The 22,602-nt window shown below is 46.6% G+C and overlaps 1 protein-coding gene and 1 pseudogene across 1 annotated transcript; both read left to right on the forward strand.

Annotated features, from left to right (window-relative positions):
* Positions 1–8,465: 8,465 nt before the first annotated feature.
* FCGR2A (Fc gamma receptor IIa) lies at positions 8,466–18,183 on the forward strand. The gene is made up of 5 exons (XM_068538333.1): positions 8,466–8,650; positions 9,903–9,923; positions 11,530–11,787; positions 16,641–16,907; positions 18,005–18,183. Exons 1-5 carry the CDS (start codon positions 8,539–8,541, stop codon positions 18,181–18,183), a joined length of 837 nt encoding a protein of 278 aa, XP_068394434.1. The 5' UTR covers positions 8,466–8,538.
* Positions 13,338–15,225, forward strand: LOC137761724 (polyhomeotic-like protein 1 pseudogene; annotated as a pseudogene).
* Positions 18,184–22,602: the final 4,419 nt, after the last annotated feature.

The following is a 22,602-nucleotide window of genomic DNA, read 5'->3' on the forward strand; positions in this document are numbered from 1 at the left end:
TGTTTGTAGGGAAAAGGCTTCAGCCTTCTAGAACTTCTCTAGTTCCAAAGGGCAGATGCAAGCAGTTTTTAATTAGGGAAGTGAGGGAATGCAGAAATAAAGCAAAGCAGTCAAGAAACAGTAGCTCAGTGATAAAAAAAAACAGAATCCTAGTTCCTCCTCAAGGGGTATACATAGCAATATGACACATATCCTTGAGTTCTTCTGCAGAAACTGATGCCAAAAACTCAGCCTTTGTACATGGGTGCTGAGTCAAATCTTGGAGACAGGGTTTTGGGTGAAGTAGAAAAGAACAGCTTTATTGCTTTGCTGGGCAAAGGGGGACACAGCAGGCTCATGCCCCTCAAAAACTGTGTGTCCCAACCCAGGAGGATTTGGTAAGGAGTTTTATAGCAATGTTTCAATGGCAGCGTTGCTGATAAGATTAGGGTGTATGCAGGGCCTGCACTCCTTTAATCTGGCCTCAGGTGGTCTCTGGATAAGCTTCTCTGGTTCTTGAGACTATCAAACCATGAATTTCTCTCTGGAATGAGGTTTGCTTCATCAAGTAGTTCATCTTCCATTTGTTGGGGGTTTTAGTTCTGTAGAAGAGCTCAAAGATACTGTTATGTGTATCCCTTGAGGCAGAACCAGGACCCTGTTCCAAGGCTGCACTATTGTTTCCTGTCTGCTCCTCCCTTGTCTCTGCATCCCCTCCCTTCCCTGATTAGCAACTGTTTGAATCTGTCCTTTGGAACTCAGGGAAGGTCATGGAGGCTAGAGTCTATTCCCTACAAACAAGGAACAGAGGACACAGAAAGGCTTCTTTGCCCATGAGCCCCACAGGGTCCTGCTTGGTTTCAAAACTAAGGTCCCAGGACTTCCCTGGTGGCGCAGTGGTTAAGAATCCGCCTACCGGTGCAGGGCACTTAGGTTCAATCCCTGGTCCGGGAAGATCCCACATGCCGCTACATCAACTAAGCCCGTGCAACACAACTACTGAGCCTGTGTGCTAGAGCCCACGAGCCACAACTACTGAAGCCCGCGCGCCTAGAGCCGGTGCCCCACAACAAGAGAAGCCGCCGCAATGAGAAGCCCGCACACCACAATGAATAGTAGGCCCTGCTTGCCGCAGTAGAGAAAGCCCACACGCAGCAACAAAGACCCAAGGCAGCCAAAAAACAAAAAAAAACTAAGGTCCCCCACCCAGGTGGAAGACGGTAACTTCATGCTGAGCACAAGATTCCCGGAAGACTACCCTATGGCCTCACCATCCACCAATCAGAAGAAAGTCACACAGCATGCAGCCTTCACCCCAAATTTTGCTTATAAAAACTTTTCCCCCAAAATTGAAACTGGACAACCCAGTGTATCCTATTCCTAGGGTAAGGTAAGCTGGCTAAAACTGAGTTGGAGGATTGTGATTGGCATATGTTAGGTTACCTTGACAGGTGTTTTCTGTAAGTGCAGGCTGCCTTAGGTTTAGATGTGAGGTGTGGGCTGGGCCACTGGGACAGCCTCCATATTAAGGGTCCTGATACATAAATTAACTTTATTAATTCCACTCCCCTTTGATCACACTTTCAGTTGTACTAAGAGTATTGATCAAACTTAAAATATTGGCATGACTCTGAGCTACCGCTTCTGTTTGATATTGGAATCAGGTTGGCTCTCTGACTGAACCCATAGGTTAGGATATTGAGGTCTCCGTCGAGTAGTTAGCTGTTTCCTTAATCCCATTTTTGGCATTCTAGATGAAGGGAGGACATTTGTGTCGGAGATCATTTGTCTGGTCTCCCGCAGCTGACACATGCATTTAAAGTTTTTGAGAGAATGTAGACCACCAGGGAGACTATTAAAACGACTATAAGCAGAATAATTACCAACATTTGGAGGGCACTCAAAAACCACAGTCCCCATGACCCCAAACAACATAGATCAAATAGATCAAAGAAAGACCGCATTGAAGGAGACATTTTCGTAAGCAAAGTGGCTTTTTTAGTTATCTTAGGTAACTGAGTTTCAGCCTCCCCAGAAGTGTTAATCCAAGTGCAGCAAGTGGGGTTGGCTATGGCACAGACACTCCTTGCTTAGCTAAAAGACAATCAAGGGCTTTCCTATTACAAGAACAACTTTGGTCAGAGAATCTAGGGATTTTGGTTGGGCAGCTACTGTTTTAGCAGTGGATTCTGTGATCACACTGACTCCTAGTCTGGGAAATAGGGATCTGCCAAAGGAAGAAAATTTTGAGTCATGAATGCCTCCTGGTAATTCCCATTTGATCTGTAATGTAGGTAGATAGGTGGAGCCCATCGTGAAGCCTTGGTTTGATTGTGGGCAGTCGGAGACGTAGAGTTAGACTGCAGCTTCTCACCACTTCCCAATTATTTAAACATTGAGCTTCCCATGCATGATGGGGTACTGTCATCCACATATATAGATAAACCTGGGAGAAGCACGGGTGGCACCACCAAAAGAGGTATTCCCATGATGGAGAATATTGGAATAGGAGTGCAGAGCGATCAGCCAAGCCCTGGAGGTCAGATGATTTATGATTTAAGAGTTAAGGGTCTGTAGACTGCACAGAGAGTATTGTTCTGATTTCTCTTTGTATTAGTTGTTAACTGGACCAGAGAAATTGACTTGCAGGGTCAGGGTTAGGAGTCTAACAGGTTAGAGAGGGTGCTTCATTTGGTCCAGAGAAACTGAGGCATTAGAAATCAGGGAGAAGTTTGTAACAGGCACAACTACAGGATCACCAGCATCATAGACCAATTGGGGTCTTCAGTGGGAAACTTAATAATCAGATAGGTCTCCCCCTTTGCAAGAGCCCCAGAAATACAGATGATAACATTATCTTTACAAGTGAAAATAGAAAGAATGGTGAAGCAGGTACAAAATGGAGGTGTTTCATGTTGAGAGTGGAACGGACCAGGATTCTTGTTTGTTCCAATGTCTCGGGTGTAAGCAGTCTACACGACATCAGGCAGCTTCCCATTCTAGTAAGCCTGATTGTGAGGTCTCCAGCACTTGTACAGAACCAGATGTCAGGTGGAGCCTTTTTCAGCAAGTTCCTCCAACAAGGAATTTTATTTTCTAAATCCAGAATTCTATAATACTTACAAGCTTTTGAGATGAATGGGAAGGTTCTGGAATTGGTAAACAGCGTAAGCGGGCTTTAAATTGTTTCTTGAGCTACATACAGTTCTTATAAGAACAGTTGTTTTTAATTCCTCAAAGAAATGCACTGCAACCTGAATACCTCAAAGGGCTGACCCACCAGATAAATGGAATATTTCCTGCCATATCAGTAAACAAAGGATGTCACAGTCATCAATGATTGCAGCCCTCCAATGTGAGCCAATGAGCCGATGAGCCCTGGGGAAACTCAGGGCTGAAAAGAATACCTGCCATCTAGCAGCCATCAGACTGCAGCCACTCCCTATGGTGAGCCCGGAGAAAACTCAGGATGTGAAAACACAGGATACTGGCCCCAGATAGCTGAGGTGCATATCAAAGGAATGATTTCAGTGAGCCCAGACTCTTGCATCTTCCCATACGTAGAAAAGCACTAACTTCCTTAACTTGAGATATCTGGTTTTCTTTAATTAACAATAATCTTTTGACGTTCCCGACTACCTGCTCTCTGTTGCAGAACTCCTATATATCCTGGCTCCTCCCCTCGCCTCCTCAGAGCAGTTTCTCAGAGCTATCTGAAACGCTGTCTCCCAGTCTGCAGTCCTCATTCTGCCCCCAATAAAACATAACTCGCAGCTCTCATATTGTGCAGTTTTTTTTAAGTCAGTCAACACACCCCTCCAACTGCATTATCTTCAATTTGCTTCTTTATATCAGGAGAAAATCTTCAACTAAATAGAACTTAAAAGAAAATGTCAGTAAATCAACTATACTTCAATAAAAATAAATAAAAATATATAAAAAAAGATGGAGTTGCTCAACGTTAAAAAAAAGTATCCTATGTTCTATATATATAGCTGTTTCTCTTTGGAACGTTTTTCTTCCCCCTGGGTACATAGTGTTATTTAGCTTAGGGGAGAAGGCCTTAAAAAATAGGATGTAAACATAATAGCTCTCCCAAGATCCAGAGCCACTCACAAAAGTCGCCAAGACAAAGACTTAGATAATTCTCCTGAGAGCTGGCAACAGTCAGTAGGACCACAGCTATAAATGGGATGCACCCTTGTTTTGTGCTAGTCTCAGCCTATCAACAACCAGTGTTGTGGTTGGACCAGCTCTTGGGGTTCTTATAATGATTGCAAGATGCCCTTCAGCAATAACCATCAGGAAACTGAAAAAGACAGAGGCTCATTACTTATAACACCTGGAAATTACACAGCACACCTGGGGCCACACAGCAAGGTCATGGGGAGACAGAGTGCACGTGGGCCTGGGGTTCTGCTTTTATTGGGGCTGAGGGTGGGTCCTAGGGTTTTGGGGGCTCACTCTTTATTGGTGAATTTAAAACATAAGAGCAGGAATTTAAAGGACAGGATGGAAAGAAACAAAAACCATGTAGACCAATTGGTCAGTTATTTAAATCTACCAAAATCTCTAAAACAAAGGAGCCTCAGTAAGTGGAAGTGGCCTGGCTCTTTATCTACTTGTGTGGTTGGTACTGTGTTTAGCTGAGATAGCCTTCTTTGAAAGGGCTGCCCCTTGAAATGGATGCCTTGGCAATCAAAGCTTAAGTCAGCCACTTGTATTGCAAAAAAGAAGAAAACTGTCAGGGCTTACACTACAAACCCATATTTCTGCCTGGCCATATTTTGGGGGCCCCAACCTGATGGTTGCCAAGTCAAGTTCTCAACACAAAATGAGACAAACAGAAGAAAATAGCTGTCCCTGGGAGAGAAGAATTGACAACCAATAGGCACCCCAAAACCAAAATCAAAAAAGCCTGAATTTGGAAAAGAAAGGACAACATGAAATTTAATTTTCCTCTCTTGACCAGGCACTACAGAGATCTGGGAGACCTGACTGTGGTAAGAATTCTCATCCTTCACCAGCTTCTGCCAGTTTTTCCAGGATCCCTTCTGGAGGCTCTGGAGCATGAGGTATTTAGAGTGTAGCTCTGGTATCTCTCAGAATTTAACAAGGGTTTCCATTAATCTTAGTTTTAGTGTCCCCTTGGCTGTTTAAGGGAATAATTGGTAGCAGTTTACCAGAGACGCCCTCAGAGTCTCACCAACCCCGAGAGGGGCCATTTGGTGACCTTCCTTTGAGGGTAGATACGGGGTATCTGTAAGGCCACTAACTTGGCAGACTTTTGTTTACAGATCTATAGTCTCTTCAGAGTGGAAAGGCAATTCAGATAGAGGATTAGCAGAGTGTGGGTACTCAGGTAAAGGAGGACAGAGGGGAGTAGTAGGAGTCACATCAGGCTTGTAGTCTTTTGTTTTAGGTACCTCTTGTGTCTTTACTTTTTCATTCCCCTTTCGCAATGAATCTTTCAATGAAGCTCTCTGGGACTCTTGAAGCCTTTTGGAGGCATACCAATTAAAATAGGTATCCCATTCTGTTTGTCTGATTTGAGGACTCTTACTTTCAAGTGCACTCTTAAATGAGCCATCTTGTCTAACTGGAAGATTCCCTATAATGGCCGTTGTCATTCTAGGTTGTCTTAGTAAGATGTTGCCATTTTTGTAGATATCTATAGCTTCTTGGAACGCATTTATCAGACATAAAATAAGCAGGTGTGCCAGAAGGTGGCAAGCTTAATTCTTTGATATTTGAGGGTCCCACTTCTGTAGCTAAGCCTTGGATCTCTTAGAGCCAAATTAATGTTTAATAGGGATGTGCCACCAGGTTGGGGATTATGTGGTGTTATCTTTTGTTTGTTTTTTTGTTTATTTTTTTTGGCTGTGTTGGGTCTTCGTTGCAGCGTGCGGGCTTTCTCTAGTTGCAGAGAGCGGGGGCTCCTCTTCGTTGTGGTGCATGGGCTTCTCATTGTGGTGGCTTCTCTTGTTGCGGAGCACAGGCTCTAGGCGCATGGGCTTCAGTAGTTGTGGCTTGAGGGCTTAGTTGCTCCACAGCATGTGGGATCTTTCCGACCAGGGCTCGAACCCGTGTCCCCTGCATTGGCAGGCAGATTCTTAACCACTGCACCACCAGGGGAGTCCCGGGGAATGTGGTGTTTAAGAGTGTACCTTGGGGACTTCCCTGTTGGTCCGGTGATTAAGAATCTGCCTTCCAATGCAGGGGACTTGGGTTCGATCCCTGGTCGGGGAACTAAGAGCCCACGTGCCATGGGGCAACTAAGCCCACATACTCCAGCTACTGAGCCCGTGCACTCTGGAGCCCCCTCACCACAGCTACAAAGAAGTCTGCGTGCCGCAATGAAGAGCCTGGTCACTGCAACGAAAGATCCTGTGTGCCACAACTAAGACACGACGCAGCCAACAAATTAATTAATTAATTAAAAACAAAAAGTGTACCTTGTTACATGGAAATTTTCATGAGGTTGGCATGTGACCTACTGTTGATCTAAACCATTCCTTGACCAACTTATCCTACCCCAGGAGTCTGAGAGAGTGAGGTGGTGAGCTCTCTGACAGCATTTAAGTGTTTGATCTGTGGCCACCAATTTTGCTGCTTTGGTTTTCAAGATTCCCATAGTAGTAGATCTTTATTCCTTTAACGAGAATATCTCTTTATAGTGGCAGATGCTGTAATGTCTTTCAATAGTTTGACGTGCCTACATAGATTTTGATGTGCTTTTGGTCAAAATAGTCCAAATTTATTGTCTTAATTCAATTTCCCAAGTCCCCCAGCAGTGCATGCTGTGGATTTAGCTCAAGCTTTGTGAGTTTCCTAATGCCTGCCATCATGCTTTCTTTTGCTTCAGGGGCACCTATTATTTTCCCTCGTTTAAATAATTCTCCCTAGTTCAACCAGACTTACTGTTTCTGACAGCTTGAGCACTGTTCCTGAGATCTGTCAGTACCTCCTGATGGTGTTTACACTGTAGCTGAGATTGGGCATAAACTCAAATGTTGTGGCCTACTAGATCTCACCAGGAAATATCTGAAGTCTCTCACACCCCAAATTTCCACCTAAAAGGATTAGAACAAACAAACTTGAACTCCAAATGGGAACTAGGTGGAGCTCGATCTAAGAGAAATTACCAGAGATACTGGAGAGCAGCTGGAGAGGTAGCAAACTAAAGTGGCTCTGTAGGAACCTTTACCTTCATCTAGGAGCCAACCCGGGAATCTTCAGTGGCTGTTTTCACATCACACCTCATTGACAATACAGGCTACACCTTGGAGAGATTGCAGGTTCGCTTCCAGACCACTGCAATAAAGCCAATATTGCAATAAAACGAGTCACACAAATTTTTTGGTTTCCCAGCACATATGAAAAGCTATGTTTACACTATAACACAGTCTATGAAGGGTGCAACAGCACCACGTCTATAAAACAATATACACACCTTAATTTACGATGATCTTATTGCTGAAAATACCAAAACAATTTAAATAGTAACGTCAAAGATCACTGATCACAGATCACTATAACAGATATAATAATTATGAAAAAGTTCAAAATATTATGAGAATTACCAATGTGTCACTTTGTGACACAGAGACACAGTGAGCCAAAAGCAGTTGGGAAAAATGGTACCAATAGCCTTATTCAACAAGGGTTGACACAAACCTTCAATTTGTAAAAAATGCAGTATCTGCAAAGCGCAGTTAGCACAATAAAATAAGATATGCCTGACCTGTCCAATGACAAAACTAAAACAATTTAGTTACAAGATTGATATCCTTTATTCAAGGGAAAACAAGCCATGGATTGAGGTAGTACAGTTCCTCATAAGCAGTGGAGAACACTTCCCAAGGGATTTGGGCAAGACCAAGTTTTATAGAGCTTTAGAAGAGGCAATGTGGAGACAGGGCATGACTGGCTAGGAGGTTGGGAATTTCCTTATATGACTAACAGGTCCTGATTTCTAGAGTAAAGTAAGCTAAGTAAAGCTGAGTTGGAGGATTGTGATTGGTGTATGTTACATCCCTGGACAGGTTTTTCCTGTTAAGTGCAGGCTGACTTAGGTTTAGATTTGTGATGTGGTCTGGTCCACTGGGGTGGCTCCAATGTGTGGGTCCCATTATATAAATTAACCTTTAAAGTGTTGATGTCAGCTCACTGAAGTCTTTTCAGTGGTTAAAGAAATTTTTTCACCTAAAAATCAGATAAGGGCTGGAGGTAGATTGGGGGTGGGAGGTGGGGTAGAACGGGGCCAGTAGAAAAGCCTTGGCCAAAGGAGTGGGGCTATTGAGGTTTCTGAAGACCACAAAGTGTAAGAACAGGTTTCACAATGTCATTTCCTTGAATATTACAGCTTGCTTCCTGAGAGAGCTTTTGGGAGAGAGGCCCCAGCAAAGGGGCCAATGACAAAAACAACACTTCTTTTCACTTCCTCTTTTGGACTCCAGAATTTGTCTGTTCTCTGGGGGTGGAATCTGTCAAGCCTCGAGGGAAGTCTGTGTCTGCCGTGCTGGGCTGTCAGAGCCAACCTGCTCTCTCCAGGAGGTGATGGGGATCCCCTCATTCTTAGCCCTCCCTGCTGCCAGGAGTGACCGAGCTGACTGCACATCCTGCCATCCTTTGGGCCACATGCTACTGTGGACGGCTCTGCTATTCCTGGGTGAGACAGGGTCCCCAGGAAGGGCAGTGGAGCAGGGACAGAGGCAGGCATGCTTTTCTAACTCAGCTGCTGTCACCTCGGTTGGGGCTGAGCTTTGGGCAAGAATGAGGGCTGGTGCGGGAAGCACGTCAGGAAAGTCAGGAGGGTGAAGGCAGGCTGATGAAAATCAGATTCTGACAACCTTGCTGGCCTTGGCAAATTATGAAATTGGCAGAGGTTTTTTTTGTGTTTTTTTTTAATTTTTGGCTGAGTTGGATCTTTCTTGCTGCACGCGGGCTTTCTCTAGTTGTGGAGAGTGGGGGCTACTCTTCGTTGTGGTACATAGGCTTCTCATTGCGGTGGCTTCTCTTGTTGCAGAGCATGGGCTCTAGGCGCGCGGGCTCAGTAGTTGTGGCGCACGGGCTTAGTTGTTCCGCGGCATGTGGGATCTTCCCGGATCAGGGCTCGAAATCGTGTCCCCTGCATTGGCAGGTGGATCCTTATCCACTACGCCACCAGGGAAGCCCAGAAGAATTCATTTTTTTAAAGTCTTTTGCCCAATTTCACTGGGCACCGAGGTCCCTGGTGCTCTGCCACCCCCCAGAGCAGAGCCAGCTGTGAAAAAAGTCTAGTGACCTAGACTTGAAGGACTAATGAGTGGCCAAGGTGTTTACCTTCCTTAGAAATTTGTGTTTCACTGGGACCATATTCTTAGGCGGGAGGGCTAATGCTGTCTTAGGCCAATAGGAGGTGGGGGGAAGCAATAAAACACATGGTTGGGGGCAGTGGCTGTTCTCTGTGCCCCTGACACCACTTCAGGCAGCAGAAGCGTATTCTCTTTATGTGAAAGGAGATTCCCCTGGGAAAAAGCACAGGAGGGTCTGGGTTATCCAGGGAAAGGGGATCAGAGAATACATAAGCCAGGCAATTCTAGAATCAGTTGTGGGACCAGAGGAATCATGCATGCCTCCTTGCACTGCAGACAGAAGTGAAGAAAAGACCAAGCGCAGCAGAGCAAATTTACTAAAGTGTCAGAATGGCAATTTAGTCTTTCTGAATATGGAGACAGTAAATTTATAGAGATACCGATCTGGCCCCTGTGTGGTAATTTCGTTAACACACAGCTGAACAAGTAAAGACATGGAAACCCAGGTGAACATAATGCAGACAGAGACGGTCAAGAGAGTTAAGGGGATTTGCAAGGAGGTGATTATTTATAACGATGAATCATCATATCTAAACACCAGGCTGATCTTTGCTTTCTCTTTTACAGCTCCTGTTGTTGGGAAACCTGGTAACTGCTCACCACATTCTCTCCCTCCCCCAGCTACCCTCTGTCTCTGCTCCCTGCACCCTGTCTGGAGGTGCTCTGGGTGCACCAGCAACCCAGGACCGAGGTAGAGCCAGGAAAGAGTAATTGTTCCCACAAGATACCCTGCCCCACCCCCTGCTGTGTCCTCCCCTTTCCTTCCTCCCAGGGAAGCCAGGGATGGACAGCCATGGGGCACAGGTGCCTCAGCCCTTATGCTTCTGTTATGGTGAGGCCGAGGCCTCACAGATTCTGTCACAGAATATAACTGTCCTCTGTCTCAGTCGCCTTCCTCTTTCCAAACTAAATCACAAGCCCAGGCCATTTTAGTTTCAGTTGCATACAAAATCACATGATCTGCTTATGTTATCTCCATAACATATCTGACACGTTAGTTAATTTGCTCTGCTGCTGTTGTATTTTCCTCACTTTATGTCTGCATTGATAAATCTTTTACTTTTCATGTATCTGAAGGCTTCAGGGCCTGTTCCCTGGACACAAATAGGAGATACCACCGGTTGCAGCTTGGTGGGATGAACACTGCTGGGCACTGCTTTCTCTGCACCACTAACCTCTCCACCTCCCAGGACTGGTAGTGGGGTGGGACTCTACCTGGGCCACTGAACGCAGGGCTCCCTAGACTGGCCTGCCAGCCTTTCTCCTCTTTCTTTTTCTTCTGAGGCCACAGAGACTCCTCTGTGCTTGGGTGTCAGGACAGGTCTATTCTAAAGGATAAAGAATGGGGACTTCCCTGGTGGTCCAGTGGTAAAGAATCTGCCTTACAATGCAGGGGACTCAGGTTCGATCCCTGGTCAGGGAACTAAGCCCGTGCCTCAACTAGAGCCCACGGGCCACAAACTACAGAGCCCACGTGCCCTGGAGCCTGCGCGTCGCAACTAGAGAAAAGAAGACCCACACGCCAAAACTAGAAAGAAGCCCGTGCACCACAAGGAAAGATCCTGCACCGCAATGAAGATCCCTCATGCCGCAACTAAGACCCGACACAACCAAAAAATAAATAAATAAATACAACTTTTTTGTTGTTCTGACTTCTTCCATTCCTTTTTTTTTAAAATGTATTTATTTCTTTTTATTTAGAAATAAATACATCTTAAAAAAAAAAAAGAATGGAAGAAGTTAGAACAGAAACGTGATGTCTGACTCTCAGCCTGGCACTTCCATCAGATGTCCCCATTTCTCTTCTTCCAGCTGTGGAGAGAGTTTATCCACTAGTGTCCAAATGCCTCAGCTTACAGGGGAGGAAAGTGATTCCCCAAACGATGTATGTGTAGTATGTGTGTGCGTGTGTGTGTGTGTGTGTATGTGTTTGCTTGCCCCCTCTCCCATTCCCCTACCTCTTGTCCTCTCCCCTGAGTAGGAGCCAAGCTCCCTGAGAGAACCTGGGTTCCTGGGGGCCCCTGTGTGGGCTGCATGAGTTGCAGGAATTGCCTTTAGTTGCAGAACAGTTCTGCGTTGGGTTCCTCTCTTGATGTCTCCAGCATGGCCACAGTTTTCCATCATCTGCGATTTGGGGTCTGCTTAGGCCCTTGGGGTCCCTTTCCTCATGCTGCCTTCTCTCTCTGCCCCTCAGCAGGTCTCCCGAAGGCTGTGGTGAACATTCAGCCTGCGTGGATCAATGTGCTCAAGGAGGATGACGTGACGCTGATGTGTCAGGGGACCAACTTGTATGAAGGCAACCTCACCCTGTGGTTCCATAATGGGAGCTCCATCCAGAGCCAGAACCAGCCCAGCTATAGCTTTAAGGCCAGCAGCAATGACAGCGGAGACTACAGGTGTCAGAGAGAGCAGACCAGCCTCAGCGACCCTGTGCATCTGGATGTGATTTCCGGTCAGTGGAGGAAGGCCTGGGAGAGTCTGGGAGATCAAGGATAGAAGGAATCTGCTTATATGGGAGAGGTTTTTCGGAAAGGGGAATTGCCTGCTTACTGGGAAGCATGGCTGTGAGTTGTTTGAAGGGGCTTTTGTCCACTCATTTCCCTTTTCACGCACCCCATTGCTTAGTATGTGTGGTGAGGTGGAAGTTCCTAAGAGATTTCTCAGAATATGTTGGGCTCTTTTGTCTCGGTGCTGATTGAGCAAGAAGGTGACAAGGCCACTGACAGGCAGCTGGGTATGAGAGAAGCAGAAGGAAATCCCTAATTCACAGAAATCCTTCCATTTTTATGGCAGAGTCGAAGGCACAGACAGACCACAACTGAATCCTAGCCCTGGAAATTGCTAGCCATGTAAACATGATGATTTCATTTACCTTTGAGCTTCAGTTTCCTCATCTGCTCAGTGGAGATACTACTGCCTCCCCCATCAGGTTCCGGTGAGAATCAGCATTTCCCTGGCCCCCTGCCCTCTGTGCAACTTGAGGTGAAAGTTGTGTCTTAACCACCTTTTATATCCAGCCCCAGGCACAGGACAGGGCTTAATAAATGTTTGCTGAACCGATCAATGATCCTCCAAAGCTCCTGGCAAGAAATACGTTCTCCATAGAGAAAAGCTGCAGTGTGATTATGATGAATATTGTCATTGCTGTTCTTCACTTAGTCCCCTTCCCTCACCCAATTCTCAAATTCTCCTCAAAGGTATCTAGGCCCGGTGGGCCTGCAGCTCCAGGCCTGCAATCTCTACCCTCTGTGCTCAGCAGGAAAAGACAGTCCTGGAGGGAAGCCCCAGAGGCCTGGCAGGGCCTCAACCTCAGTGCTCCTGCCTCTCTAGGAAGGGGTGGAGGTGAGGGATCCTTCCCCCGAGACTGAGCAGGTGCGTTGACAAGGAGCCCTGGCCCATGAGGTGGACACCGCCCTGAAGGACCTAGGTGAAGAGCTAGATGTGAAGGCCTGGAGCCAGAGCACCAGCCATGGGGACCCTGAGCCACTGTCATGGAGACTAGAGTCAACAGAACGCCGACTGCACCGATGGGAGTCCGTACTCAGGTGGTGGCGCTCGTTCCCAGACAGCTCAGGGCCACGGTCTGAACAGCAGGCAGAGCAGGCACTGCAGGGGCAGCTCCGTGGGCCTCAGTATCTCCACCAGTTCGTGTCCAGCAGCAGCTCAGCAGGCCCAGCTGCACAGCCTGGCTGCCATCTAGTGGCCACAACTGCTGCTAGTCAGCAGGCCAGCTCCCCCAGACACCAGCACAACGCAGCAGCTGAGCGCCACCCCGGCCTCAGTCAATCTGGCCACTGCATCAGCCTCCCAGCTCACCAGCCAATCCCGAGTGAGCTCTCCCAGTGTTACCACTGTGACCCAATCTGTGCTACTGGGGAACGCCACCTCCTCCCCCTCAACCTGTCCCGGGCCCAGATGCATCTAAGACCACAGCTGGGAAACCTATTCCAGGTAAACCAGACCTTGGCCCAGAATGTGCCTCTAGCTTCTCAACGCGTCCTGATGCCTATTAGGACAGTGGCAGTCGTCCAGCAGGAGGGGCTGTCTGCTCAGGCTGCTGGAGTCCAGGTAGATGCAGTTCAGGTAAAGAACTTGGCACTGAGGGACAACAGGCTCAGCCCGAAGCTCCACCCAGAACGCTATTCCCCTGTTTCTCTAGCCTCCCCTAGGCCTCTAGCCAGGCCCTAGCTGTGGCTCAGGCTCCCTCTAGGGCCTCAGGCCAGTTCTTTAGCCTTAGTGCAGCTGGTGGGGGCAGTGGGAATAGCATTCTAAGGTACATGGGTCCAGGCGGAAGTGGCCACCCACTTTGGCCTTTGGGTCAGTGGCCCTCCTCAGGAATAGGTGGTGCTTGGAGCTATCCCAGGAAAGGCACAGCAGTGGTGGAGCCCTTGCCTGCATCCCAAACAGTGACTGCTCCAGGGCAGCTAGTGCAGTGGCCAAGAAGACAGGAGCAGGTGGGAGTGGTCAGCAAGACGGGACAGCTGCACCTGCTCCCAGCCAGACCCTCATTAGCTCAGTCACCACACACAGATCCAGCCCCATTCACTGATTTAGCAACAGCAACAGATCCAGCTCTTGGAGAAACAGGTGGTGATGAGGCAGCAGATTGTTATCTACCACTGGCAACAGCTCCAGCACCGTCAGCCCCGGTACCCCTCCCCACAGCTACACCTCTCCAGCTGGTCCAGCAGCAGCCAAAAGTCTCACTGCCCCTGAGCCACCACAGTCCAGGTCCCTGTTGTCTTCTGCATGCAGTCCGTGCACCTGCCGGGCAAACCCAGACGTTGGCTGCCAAATGCAAAGAGGAGGGCGATGATGGGTCCACATTGGGTTCCGTGCTCCTGCCAGGGCTTCTCCAGTAGCAGAGAGCCCCAAGGCCATGGAGGAGGAGAGCAGGCTTGGAGAAGAAGCTGAACTAGTGACCAGTGGGAATGCTAATTCACCAAGCAGTGAATTAGCAGCCGTGGCCCCTGCCCATCAGCACCTCCTCCTACACTAGCCATGGGGTCCAGATAAATGGTGACTCAAACAAACCTCCACAAGCCATTGTGAAGCCCCAGGTGCTCACCCACGTGATTGAGGGCTTTGGTATCCAGGACGGAGCAGAACCTGTCCCAGTGTGGTGTTCTCCATTACTGAAAAGCCACTACAGACTGGCCTCCCGACAGGGCTGAATGAGAATCAGTCAGGCGGCCCCTGGGGAGGGGACAGCCCATCTCCTGAGTAGTCAAGAAGACAAATCTCCTGAAGTTCCAGCACTGTGGGAAGTACAGTCCTGGAGAACAGTTCTGTGACTCCACGAGTTTCTGCTCCATGACTTGTACCAAAAGGTAGAGTGTGAACTGTAGCTGCCAGTTCTGGTTGAAGAGGAGAAACATGAAAGAGTTTCAGGAAGCCCACTATGCTTGTGTTCACCAGTGCGGACCCAGCTGCAGCTCCTCTGTCATCACCCATGCTAAGATCCAGGGCAAGTGCCACAGGGGTCAAGAGGACTCTAGCTGGGGTTCAGAGAATTCCAGTCATGGTAAAGGACTCTCTCCAATGTCCCTGGGCCTTTATCGGTGAGAGCTGGACATGGGGAATGTGACCCAGGGAACCTCCATACAGCTGTGCCTACACCAGGATTCATGGCATCAACCCTGTGTTGCTGTCCAGTAATCTTAGCCACTGGAGTGCAGAGGAGGTATATGAGTTTATTGCTTCTCTACTAGGCTTCCAGGAGATTGCAGAGGAGTTTTGTTCCCAGGAGATGGATGGAAGGGCCCTTTTTTGACTTAAAGAACACCTCGTGAGTGCCGTGAACATGAAGCTGGGCCCTGCCCTCAAGATCGGCACCAAGAAATTGTCCTCGAGGAGACCTAAGGTGGCCCTCTTGCACAAAGCAGCCTAAGGCTGGCACTTCCACTGTCCAGGTTACAACCTGGTACCAGTAGAGACTTTGCCGAGAAGAAAGTGCTGTTCATATGATGTGCACCTTCAGTAGAGGGGATTACCCAGACAGGGAGGAGAAGTGCAAGAATTGGTTGCTGGTGCTACATGGAAGCAGCGTTGACATTTTCTCTGGGTTCTACTTCATTTAAAAAAATCTTCACAATTCTCAGCATTCCCACCTACCCCAATCCAACCGTTATAAAAGAGGCAGTCTAGGGAACCAGGACTGCTCACCTAATCCTGGAGTGGAATGTCTAGCCAGGGCCTGAGTTCCTCAAGAGGAGGAATACACAGGATGGTATGGGAGGAAATGGGTGGAACGCAGAGGGTGCCTCCCCAGTGGGAGAGGTGGGGTTTTCTAGCTTGTGTGACCCAAGTCGCAAGATCTGGTGCTCCCCACCTTCCCTCTGGATTGTCCCACTGTAGCCGTGGCCCAGAGTTTTCTCTTCATTGTCACTCCCTCCCTCAGTATTGAACATTTTCACCTGCATTTGTGGCAGGCTCAGCAGCCAGTGTAGAGACTTTTTTGGCATCATTCCGATCTGCTGAAGGGGCTAAGCGTGGTTGACTAGCACACGTGTGGCTGTTGTCATTTCTTTCTCATGTCCCGGCTCCCTTCCAACGTATCTATTGTTTTCTACCCGTTCTTTCCAATTCCAACTCTACTCTGTTTTATAGCTTTAGGAAAAAGGAGTGCGTGGGCTGAGGTCAGATTATAAGTACCCACCTTAGCCTCTATTCCCTATACGACAAAGAAATTAAATATCTCTTTCCTCAGTAAAAGGATGAAAATCGGAGGAAAAGAGTACACAGCAGGCTAATGGCCCACCCATGTCACTGCTGCCTTTAGACAAAGTCCCCGCTGAAGTGAAATTCCACTTTTACTAACATGCACCAAATAAGCTAATATTTGTTAGACGTCCGTGACTTTCCCCAAAGACACTTGACTCTGTTGTGTCCCCCTCACATGTTGTCTCCTATGTCAGACTGGATCCTTCCCTCCCTCCCTCCCTCAGGGAAGGGACTGTACTATTGGGTCTCCTGTATCCTTCCTGCAGGGGCCTGTTGGGCAGGACAGGAAAGGGAAGACAAGCATATCCTGAGCACCTCCTATGTGCCAGGAACTACCGTAGATAGCTAATGGGATTATCGTGGCTATTTTCACATGCGAGGAAACGGAGGCCCAGAAGACTTAAATTATTCGCCCAAGATCACAGAGCTCATACGTGATGGAGCCAGAATTAGAGACCAGGGGTGCCTGATTCCAAACTTAAGCTCTTCCCTCCGCACACAGCGGCCCACCAGTAAGGATGGTCTGGGTCTCGGATTTGAGTCAAGACCGCCTGAGTCCTGTGGTCCCTTTGTGTCTTTCAGACTGGCTGCTGCTCCAGACCCCTAGCCTCGTGTTCCAGGAGGGGGAGCCCATCGTGCTGAGGTGCCACAGCTGGAAAAACAGCCCTCTGAATAAGATCGTATTCTTCCAGAATGGAAAATCCAAGACGTTTTCCTATCTGCGTTCCAACTTCTCTATCCCACAAGCCAACCTCAGTCACAGTGGCGAGTACCACTGCACGGGATTTATCGGGCGGGCACTGCACTCATCACAGCCTGTGACCATCACTGTCCAAGGTGGGAACCAATGCTGTTCAAGGAGCTTTATACCTTGGAAAGATAGGTAGTGAGAGGATTCGTGATCTTTTTTTGTACTTCAGAACCTTTGTTCTCATGAGTATGCCTGTTTGACATCAACGGGAAAGTTCTAGCTTGACCTAATTGCTGTGTGAATTTGCAGCTCTGTTCCAGCCCATTTCTCAGGGATTATAGAAATGGGTGTCATTCATTTGGAGTTTTAACTCTTAGGGGACAGAAGCCACCTTTTCATCCTCCATATCCATCCACCAGACATTGCCGCTCTCCCTCTTTTCCACCTTATTCAAAGCACTTTATCATATGTCCCTCTAGGTGTCTAATGCTTGCTTGTGTCTCCCTACTGAACCTCTCAGCCTAGGATCAAATCTTAGCTCAAAGCGGCCACGTTGGCACGAGAATCTCTCTCTACGTACAAAGAAAGAGGCTTCTGCCTGTTCTTGAGAAATTGTACATTGTGGAATCCGTATCATACCCTTTCAGAGAGCATCACAAGCTATTTATGCCAGACTAATGTTGGTTAGTGAATACCCAGTCCCGGGCTCAGAGGAGGTGGTGAGTGAAGATCTGTTGATGTGGTCTGTGGATTCCCTAGTTCAATGTTTCCCAAAGGCTGTTCCCCAATCACATAACTCCTTGAGAGGCCTTTCAGAATGAAGGGTTCTGTGATCAAATTAATGCAGAACACACTACATACTCTGTTCCTCTCCTTTTATATTCATAATTCATATTAAAGGCTTCAAGAAGTCCTGTCTTAAATGGAACTTTTAAACTAAGTTTCATAAGGCATTTGCTAAACCCAAGTAACCACAAAACATTTTTCCTTTACAACTTCTATTAATGTCCTGCAGAACAGATGTGCCTGAGGTCATCCTTTGGGAAATGCTGATCCAGTGCTTTCTTTGGAAAGGCAGAGAGATGAAGGATAGATCCTCTGAAGCCTTCCGGGGCTAGCTGTCTGCTCTGGGCCTTCGCCTAAGCCTTTGGCTTCGGTGACTTCACAAAGGCTCCTCACTGGGGACCTGAACGTTTATTCCAAATTTCTGTCTTAACAGCTGTCATTTTTCCCATCCCTCTGCCTCTCCTATTAGGTCCGGCAATTCTATTCATCATTCCACCTTGGTATCAAATCACTTTCTGCCTGGTGATGGGGTTCCTTTTTGCAGTGGATACAGAGCTGTATTTTTCTGTGCAGAGAGACCTTCAAAGCTCAGTGGGAGACTGGAAGAACTGCAAAGTCAGATGGAGCCAAGGCCCTCAGGATAAATGACCCCTCATCCCACGGTGTAACAGCAGTGGCAGGAGACTCTCTTCAGGCCATAACTTTCCTCTTCCCCTGGCGCCACCTTGACAGCAGCGTGGGCTCAGGAGCTTCCAGGGAAAGAAAAGGCCTGTGATCTCCAGAGCTAAAATCCTAATAGGCCCTACCTTCACTGATTTCCCTAAGACCAAGGCACAGTCACAGCCCACCCAGCTCTACAAGGACTCAGAGCAAATGTGTTTTCACAGATCCTTGACAGAGGTTCCTCAAATATATGAAACCTCAGGAAATCCTGCTTCTACTTTCAAAATAAATCCAACAATCTGAACACTTCTCAGTACTCTACTACTAGCATCTTGGTCCATGCCACCATCCTCTCACTTGAATTACTGCAGCAGCCTCCTGACTGCTCTCCCTGCACCCACCCATGACACCCGACAGTCCATTCTCACCATAACAGCCAATGTGTGTTGTATCTGTCACTTCTTTTCTTGGAGCCATGCAATCGCTTCCCTCTTGCATTTAAAGTAATAGCTAAAGCCTTTGTAATGTTCTACAAGGCACTACATGATCTTGCTCCTCAGTGCCTCTCTAACCTCATCTACTGCTCTCCTTTGCTTCCTTGAACTCTTCAGTTATACTTCTGCTACAGGTTTATATGTTATTTACTGTTTCTGAAATGTTCATTCTTACAGATATCTACATCATGCTTCATCATGGTCTTTACTCAAATACCACCTTATCAGTGAGGTCTCCTTGATCATTCGGTATAACCCCACTCCTCCACCATCTCCTAATCCCGCTCTCCTGCTTTATTTTCCCCATTGTACTCATCACCAACTGGAGTACCATATGTTCACTTGTTTAACTGTTTACTGCTGTATTTTTTCCCTATTGTGTGTATCACCAACTGACTACCCCCTGTCCCATTAGAATATGCTCCAGGAGAGCAGGGCCTTTGTCTGTTTTGTTCACTACCATATACATAGAGTCAAGGTCAATGTCTGGCACTTGATAAAGCACTCAATACCTATTTGTGGAATGAGTAAATTCTTTAGCATTGGAAATTAGAGACTTTTTTTAGGTACATCTACTCCATCTTCCCAGAAGCAGAGGTCCAATTCAATACTACTGAACACCCTATTAGATACTACCCAATATATACCACTAGTACATGCATTTCAGCTTTGAATATATTTGCCTAAACTCAGTATTATTTACTTTCACCCATCACATCTTTTAAAGTAGTATATCAGTTGGACCTACTTCCCTTTAATTGAATTGACTTCCTAAGCCTGCAGCGTAGCATTGTGAAAAGCATACTGAAAAGAGAGCCAAACAACCTGGATTTGTGTTTCATTTCTACATTTGCTAGCTGGTTTGTCTTGAAGAATTCATTTAACTACTTTATGAATTAGATTCTTCTTCTGTAAAATGGTAATATCTGTATCTCCCTCCCCAGGGATATCATGTGAGGTTAAAGTGTAACAGCATATATGGAAGCATAATGTCTTTGGAACATAATCGGCGTTTAATAAATGCTCATGGAATCTGATGTCTTTGGAGCACACTATTTGGCTGGCACTTTCTCCTTAAATAGATAAGATTGCTGTTACTATAGTAACTGAAAAAAAAGGTAAGAAGGTCTAAGTTGGAGTAGGGGTGGCCTAGAAGGTAGAACTGAGTGAGTTACATTTTTGTGGCTAGTCACATCAGAAAAAAAAAAAATGGGGATAATCCCATTTGACCAGCTGTAGCCAGTATATTAAGCTCAGATGCTGTAAAAATACAATCTCAGTGGCATAAAACATCAAAGGTTTATTTCTCATTCATTTTCTGCTTCCAGTCTTCCTGGAAGACTCCTCAGGAAGCTGTCTTTCATGGGATGGCTCAGGTTTATACTTCCATTTCAACACCAGCTACCACACATTGCCAAGGAAGCCAAAGAGAACAGTGGCAATTAGGATGGTAATTAAATGCCCTCTGCCTGGAAGTAACATATCACACATACTTAAATTTCATTGGTCAAAACAAGTCATATGGCCTGATCTCAAGAGGCATGGAATTGCAATCCCTTTCTGAGGCTAGAAGGAGGAGAATCATACACATTGGTGAGCATCATCCATGTCTATCACACTAACATTCCTTACTGTACCACTCTGAGGGGTAAAAATGAATAAAGTATATATGGCACTGTCTGATAGACATAGCAGATCACTCCTCTTTTTCTTATTAACGGAAGCAGGATTTATTTGGGTATAGAGCAGGTACATAGTTTAGGGGAAACAGGAATCCTCTTTTGCTCCTGGATGAAATCAGAGATTTTTAAAGCTAGAAAGTGTCAGAAATGATGAAATTCAATCTTGTCATCTTAAAATCGAGAAAGGTATAGCCCAGATGGTTGAAATGACTTGTTCAAGGATGTACAGATAGTTGGTATCACAGGTCTTTATATATAGTTTTGGATCATACTATACATTTTGTTCTACAGCTTGCTTTTTGTGCTCAGTTTTGGGTCAAGAGCATCCCTCCACAATGACCTTTTAAGTCATCACTTGAATGTCTCTTCTACTTTTTTTTAAAAATAAATTCATTTATTTATTTATTTTTGTCCGCATTGGGTCTTCGTTGTGGTGTGTGGGTTTCTTACTGCAGTGGCTTCTCTTGTTGCAGAGATCAGGCTGTAGGCGCATAGGCTTCAGTAATTATGGCACACAGGCTTAGGATCAAACCCGTGTCCCTTGCATTTACAGGCAGATTCTCAACCACTGCGCCACCAAGGAAGTCCCTATTCTACTTTTAAAGACACTCAATCTAAGTTACTAAACATAAGTGGATATGTTTAAGTGTATGTATAAAATTTGCATTGCATAATAAGCTTCTCTATTATGAATTAAAAAATAAAGTGAATGACATTGGAAGCATGCCTGTGTGATGCTGTGTCTAGGTACAGAGGTGATTGCTTTAGGGCTATACCTGGAACTCTTGGGGGTAGATGTGCAGGTGGGGTTTTGAGGCTGCTGAGCGCTGGGAGAGAAGGTCAGAGTAGCTTGGACAAAGCAGTCCCTGAACAGTCCAGGGCACAGACCCCAGGCCAGGCCACCTTTTCCTTTCTGAAGTGAGCACCCTTTTCTTGCAGGCCCTTGACTAAAATGTCCTAACTTTTACACACAGGCCTGGGCAGCCTAAATACTGAAAGTGAATGAATGTAAAGCTGACAGCTTCTCTCCCTCCTGGGTTATAAAACAGGTTCCTTCCTTTTGAGGATGATTTGATTTTCCACCATGGAAGTCACCCATTGCATACGTCTTCAAACATTCCCTTTTTTCCAGTGCAGAAGTGGGACTGACAGCTGCATCCTGACTCCCTCCTCCCTCTTCAAAGGCCCTGAAGCATTCCAAAGGGTTCTGAGCCATCTGAGGAGAAAAGACCCACTTACAGAGCGAAGGTTTTTCATTCCTCTTTTTAAAAATTAGGAGTTGCCTTTGAATCGGGTGAATAATAATATATTATGTAATAGTTGAAGCTACTAGAGTTTAACATTAGAATGTATCATGTTCCCCTGGGTACTGTGCTCTTAGTATAGCGGTGACTATCCCTGTCTGTCATGCAGGAAATCAGAGTTCCTTCCCCCATGGGGAGATTATAGAGAACATTTGCTTCTCTTTCCTCCATTTCCATCCTCACGTCTCCAAAAAGTCTCCTTCTGTTGGCTTTTTGGGAGTCCACGCCAAATAGAAACACCAAAAAATTCAAATGGGATATTCTGGATTAAGGAAAGTGAGACATGGCAAAGACTCACTTTGCAAGGCCATAGCACTGAGGGGAACAAATGTGGCTTTACTGACCAGTGAACTCATCTCCTCCCCTGGCCTTCAGGCATAGGATGGACTGCAGCCTCCAGGAATTTACTCCCCACCTGTGTCCTGGGCTCCGGCTGGGAACCCATCCAGGCCTCAGAGAAAAACACACCCTGTGCCTTTTCAACCGGCCCCTTGGGACGATGTTCCTTGGAGACACTGGCCCAGGGAAGAGGTTCAACCACAGGAGGGACATTTTCACCACAGTTCATCCAGCCACATGCTCCTTCCTCCTGTGCTGTGTTCTCTCCAGGGCTGGGTGGAGAAGTCATGCCTGGGTCCCCAAGCCACAACACCAGGTTCCGGCTCCTCCCAGGAATGCGACTTGGTAAAGGAGGAAAAACCAAACGAACCCAGCCTTCAACTAACTGGTTTTGTTTATTTCAGTGTCACAAATCCTAGAATAGAAAAAGTCTTAACATATACACACTACTATATGTAAAATAGATAACTAATAAGGACCTAGGTAACTCTTCTCAGTACTCTGTAAGTGACCTATATGGGAAAAGAATCTTAAAAAAGACTGGATATATGTATAAGTGATTCACTTTGCTGTACAGCGGAAACT

The sequence above is a fragment of the Eschrichtius robustus genome, chromosome 3, assembly GCF_028021215.1.
Source record: "Eschrichtius robustus isolate mEscRob2 chromosome 3, mEscRob2.pri, whole genome shotgun sequence".
Classification (NCBI taxonomy): domain Eukaryota; kingdom Metazoa; phylum Chordata; class Mammalia; order Artiodactyla; family Eschrichtiidae; genus Eschrichtius; species Eschrichtius robustus.

Bases quoted from the DNA above. Each gene is read 5' to 3' on its own strand.
- FCGR2A (XM_068538333.1), top strand. From the start codon at position 8,539: ATGGGGATCCCCTCATTCTTAGCCCTCCCTGCTGCCAGGAGTGACCGA. The intron at 11,788-16,640 runs GTCAGTGGAGGA...TGTGTCTTTCAG, and splicing joins GCATCTGGATGTGATTTCCG to ACTGGCTGCTGCTCCAGACC. The intron at 16,908-18,004 runs GCTGTTCAAGGA...CTCTCCTATTAG, and splicing joins TGTCCAAGGTGGGAACCAAT to GTCCGGCAATTCTATTCATC.